The sequence below is a fragment of the Aplysia californica genome, unplaced genomic scaffold (genome assembly GCF_000002075.1).
Source record: "Aplysia californica isolate F4 #8 unplaced genomic scaffold, AplCal3.0 scaffold00985, whole genome shotgun sequence".
Classification (NCBI taxonomy): Eukaryota; Metazoa; Mollusca; class Gastropoda; order Aplysiida; family Aplysiidae; genus Aplysia; species Aplysia californica.
The window spans coordinates 99,240-104,505 of NW_004798255.1; the positions used below are offsets into that span (position 1 = coordinate 99,240).

Here is a 5,266-nt window from a genome sequence, read left to right on the forward strand (position 1 = left end):
CTCCTCCTCCCTGACTGACCTTATCCTTCAGGGTAAATTTTTTCTTCAGGCAGTTGATGACCCGTCCATCCATCTCTTCTCCATTTTTAACATCCTTAAGGACTTTGGAGCAGTGTTTGCGAATGTCCAGCCGGCAGGCCTTCTGTAGGTGGGGGTCCAGCCGGTAATCTGAGATTATGGATGAAACAACGGTGGGTCGGTCTAGTTCATTATTTTTTTTTAAATTATTGTTTTCTCTTTTTTTTTCGGGGGGCATAAATAAGAGTTCAAAGCAGAGAAAAAACAAAACCAAAGGCAAAATCCTATTGAGTGCGTATATCCTTAGCTTTAGAGTTAAAGTATTCTGTGAAGCTAACCGGATAAATGCCCCACGTTTCAAGGAACTGGTTAAGATGGTGGCACTTACTGGAATAACAGGCAGCAACAGAAAATACCAGAGCCTTCAACAATCACTATATCTCTAAATCTCCAGAATTTAACAGAAGAAAATAAGTCCCCTTGAGTAAGACAAAAATTGAGAGAACATTGGAAATGGACTGATAGCCTCACAGTAGTCACGGGGATGCCACTGAGATTTTGGGAGAAAGTACTCGAAATTTTACAAAATTGCCATAACAAACAAAAAGACAGTTGAAAGAAAAGACATAGCTAACGTGGGGTTCAACAGAAAACAAACGCGAGGAATTTAGTTTTAGTTTTAGTTTTAGTAAGAGTTTTACGGCACTTGCAACACAATAAGGTCATGTAAGTGCCGAAGAATAGATTATGCGTTACAAGAGAGTAACAAACACAAAAAAGAAGGAGGTGAGATAAGGACGACAGATGTTTGATAGGAAAGAAGGAGCAGACCACACCAGAGCACCCGCCAACCGCCCACTAAACGCGAGGAATAAAAACGGTTCTTCTTGTGAAAATAATGGGGGAAAAAACGTCCAGGGAAAAACAACTGGAAAGTGGCATCCCAATAGAGTACAGGTGGCACACAAGGGTTCTGGAATTACCCTCAGACTCTTCCACCTCCCGCTGGATTACAATCTTGCGGCAGTGTTCGTCAAAGTCGAAGTTGTCTTTGTGCTCCTTCAGGCAGTCCATGAGCTCTGGTTCGCTAGCGTCTAGCCGGCAGTAGGTCTGTGGACAAGTTTGAATAAAGGCCATCGTTCAGTGTTAAACATTTGTCTTGATTTGATGGACCTGATAGCAGACGTCCTTGTGAGCAAAAGGTTGAATGTTCCATTCCCATTGCAACCTCAAAGATTATATGTTCCATCTCCATGGCTTTTGAAATAGAAAGGATGTAGGTTACAGGGTAGGATGTATTTTTATAAAAAGTAATTTAATCTTTTATTCCTCATTAATCCAGCTATAGATGGACACATGCCAACAACAGAAATGAAATATGCCAAAGAAAGCAGTATGTACTTAACAGGTCTCATAATTCCCAAGAAATTGGATGGTTATATAGGACAGGCCAGACCAGAGAGTTACGGTGAAGTTACGTGAGCCTGATTTCACCAAAATGCCTCAAATATGTTCTTGCATGTGCCACTGCATATAAAAATAAAAATAACTGCATTTATATAGCGCATATCCATGGTCTACAGCATGCTCTATGCACTTTACAACTACTATTACCCCAGCAGACCCTCTGAGAACACTCAGAAACATTCTCGGCTTCCCGGGAAGCATACAGTACAAGCTGCGGATTTCACATACTCAAACACTAACAAACTGACATGATCTTTCACTGTCTATAGCCGGGTACCCATTGCCACCTGGGTGAAGTGAGGAAAATTTGTGCAAAGTGCCTTTCCCAAGGACACAACGTCGGGCCCTAATGGGATTCAAACCCGCAACCGTAATCCAAGAGGCTAACCACTCCGCCATCAACATCCCATATACCCACAGACAAACAAACAGACAAATACCTTGATCATTTTCTTGCACACATGGAGGAATGTGTAGTCTCCAAACTGGGCTTCCTCTTGCTGAAATTAAAAAACAAAACGAAATGAAAGTATGAAAATCACAAACCTCAAAGTTGCTAAATCTAAGCGGGAATCAGCACGCTATATCTGGACACCAGGACAAAAAGTAGTATTTGCTTGACAGCCCCACAGGTCAAATTTTCCAAAACAATCTGAATTGTGTCGATGGGGAAGTAAAAAAATATGTTTTTATTTAATTCCCCCCCCCCCTTCCCCACAGGACACCAAAAACAATTAATGCGACAACACTTCTGCAGTTGTAATACATCTGTAGATAAAATTTCCCATCACTTATTATAAGATAAGATGGTATTTCATTGTCCCAGAGAGAAATTTTCTTGGCAGTACATAAATGGTAAAAATACATGGAGATATACATAGGATTTAAATTACATATTACTCTCATTAAAATTCAATATGAAGAAAGAGAAAAGTAAAGGTGACAATAAAGCACATATCCCATCAGATGCATCTTTCAACCAACCAACTTTGCTTAATATCATATGAGAACCCACAAATTCCTGAACACACAGCACACACAATGACACACACACACACACAAACACAGCACACACAATGACACACACACATAAACACAGCACACACAATGACACACACAGCACACACAATGACACACAGCACACACAATGACACACACAGCACACACAATGACACACAGCACACACAATGACACACACAGCATACACACACACAGCACACACAATGACTCACACAGCACACACAATGACACACACAGCACACACAATGACACACAGCACACACAATGACACACACAGCACACACACACACAGCACACACAATGACACACACCACACACAATGACACACACCCACAGCACACACAATGACACACACCACACACAATGACACACACAGCACACACACAATGACATACAGCACACACAATGACACACACAGCACACACACACACACAGCACATACAAGGACACACACTTCACACACACACACACACACAGCACACACAATGACATACAGCACACACAATGGTAATAACAAATTTTAAAAACTTCGTCAACCACCCATTTAAAGAAAAGAAGGAGACATAAGGACGACTGATATTTGATAGGAAAGAAGGAGCAAACCACACTAGAGCACCTGCCTACCACCCAGCCACACAGTTGGTTTTTTATGTTGCAGATCACAGCAAGCTGGCTTGTTTTATGTCTTAGTAAAAGTTTTACGGCACTTGCAACAAAAATAGGTCTAATAAATGCCAAAGATTAGAGGCGTTAAAAGAGAGTAACATACACAAAATAAGGAGGAGAGATAAGAATGACAGATGTTTGACAGGAAAGAAGGAGCAAACTACACCTGAGCACTTGCCAACCACCCAAAGGCTGGCTTGACAATCATTTTTTGCGCTATAAGCAAGTTACAGAAAGAGCAACACAGACCAGCAGAAGCAGTCCGTACTAAAGACTACACTAACTATCAGCACTCAATCACAGGCTCGGACAAAAACGGCTGCCAAGACACAGGTATGTGGACGGACCCTACCCGCAATCCCCAAACAAACAGAGGGAAAAAACCAACAACAAAACAAAACAACAAAACCAACAACAAAACCAACAACTTCATTACGAAAAAAAGACGAAATAAAGGACAAAAAAACCCAGTGTATTTACTGAAGTATTGAGGAGAGTAAAATGTGCAAACTAGCTAAACCCCCCCGGGGCAGTGCCACTGACCGTAGTGTCTTAAGGCCATTCCCAAAGGGGGGACATTTCTCGTTCAAGCACAGTAGAATTGTAAATGGGCTGATTCATCATGTCACGCTCATAACTGTGCCTGATCTGCAACAGGGAACTGCAGCTTTTCCTTTCCTAATCCTTACTATTGTCATTTTCCTCTACTTCTTTTGTATGTTTGTGAACTGCTATTTACGGGGTGCCTTCATAGTCGAAGCAGACCTTGTGCTGTTGAAGCTAGAGAGGTGAGCAGAGTAAGTCTGATTCCCTGTGAGGACTTCTCTGTTGACACCCACCCCTTGGCGCTCATATGACCTTATGCAGTTGCGAACGCCGTAAAACCCTCTACTATTAAAAAAAACAAAAAAACTAGCCAAACTCCAATCAGCTTCTGTACTATGCAGCCACACCAACTCTTTCTCCAAAGATCTCCACAAAGAAAATAAAAATCTTCCCCACACCAGAAGGCCACATTACAAAAAGCTTTCCATTAAAAAATGTCATTTTACTTTACTCAATACAAGAAATTCTCAGTACGAGAACTCAGTCCTGGTCATAGTACAGATCACATCTCAACATAGGAACTTCGTTGCACCATGTAAAAATTCTCTCACAGCGCACATTCACATATTCCCTCTGCAGAGGAGAGACTTGTAACTCTTCAGAAACACTATTTTCCCAACTTTTTACCCTGGGAAACCCCATCTGCATTTTGTGGACCAGATTTTTAAAAAAACCCACAATTCATTACAAATTTTAAAATACAAACATCATTTGCTCATTGCAGGCATCACGACACAGACAAGGAAATCAATAAAGCTTTTAAATAATTTGTTTTTTGAATGTAGCAGTCCCCAGGAACACCAACACCCTCCAACAGCATGTGAAGAAAGAGATCTAAAAAAAGAATTAATATCACACCCACCTGTCTCTTGAAGATCATCTTGTGGCAAGAACTGCTTAATTTACGTTTGTGGTTCTTCAAGCACTCAATGACCTGTGAAACCATCAGATGAGGAAATGAGAATGGCATTGGTTCAATACACTTTTACAACACTTTCAACCCTTTGACAACTAGAAATAAGAGAATTTCTAAGAAACTTACCCCCAAAAAAGGGAAATTAAAGTGGGGGGGGGGGGTTGATTATTATTTACAATCTGCATAAAACATGAGAAGAAGAACACTTGACCATCCTACATTACAATCCACTCCTGTAGATTCAGGTGCTATAACGAACCAATCGTAATACCTCATACAATGACTAAACTTGTAATCAATTTACATTTAAATGTTATATCACACACTGAGCATTTTGCCTGTGAAATTGAGGAATTAAAAAATCCTATTGCGGAATTAAAAATCCTATCTACTACGATCACAAAGCCTTTTTGTAAAACTCTTTCTCACCTGAGCTTCCCCAGCCTTCACACCGCTGCAGAATTTACTGACGTCGTCTTCACAGGCTTTGTTCAACTCTGGGTCCAGTTTGATTGACTCACTCTGCCCATTCATAGAAAAATAAATAATAATTATAATAATAATAATGATAAT

The 5,266-nt window shown here is 40.6% G+C and overlaps 1 protein-coding gene across 1 annotated transcript in view; it reads right to left on the reverse strand.

Annotated features, from left to right (window-relative positions):
• LOC101852739 (Golgi apparatus protein 1) overlaps positions 1-5,266 on the reverse strand; it is a gene marked incomplete in the record, with an annotated part of 47,933 nt that overhangs the window by 12,661 nt on the left and 30,006 nt on the right. The window contains 5 exon segments of the mRNA XM_013089565.2: positions 20-168; positions 1,002-1,128; positions 1,926-1,985; positions 4,640-4,711; positions 5,123-5,215. Of these exon segments, the coding sequence (XP_012945019.1) occupies positions 20-168; positions 1,002-1,128; positions 1,926-1,985; positions 4,640-4,711; positions 5,123-5,215 (501 nt within the window).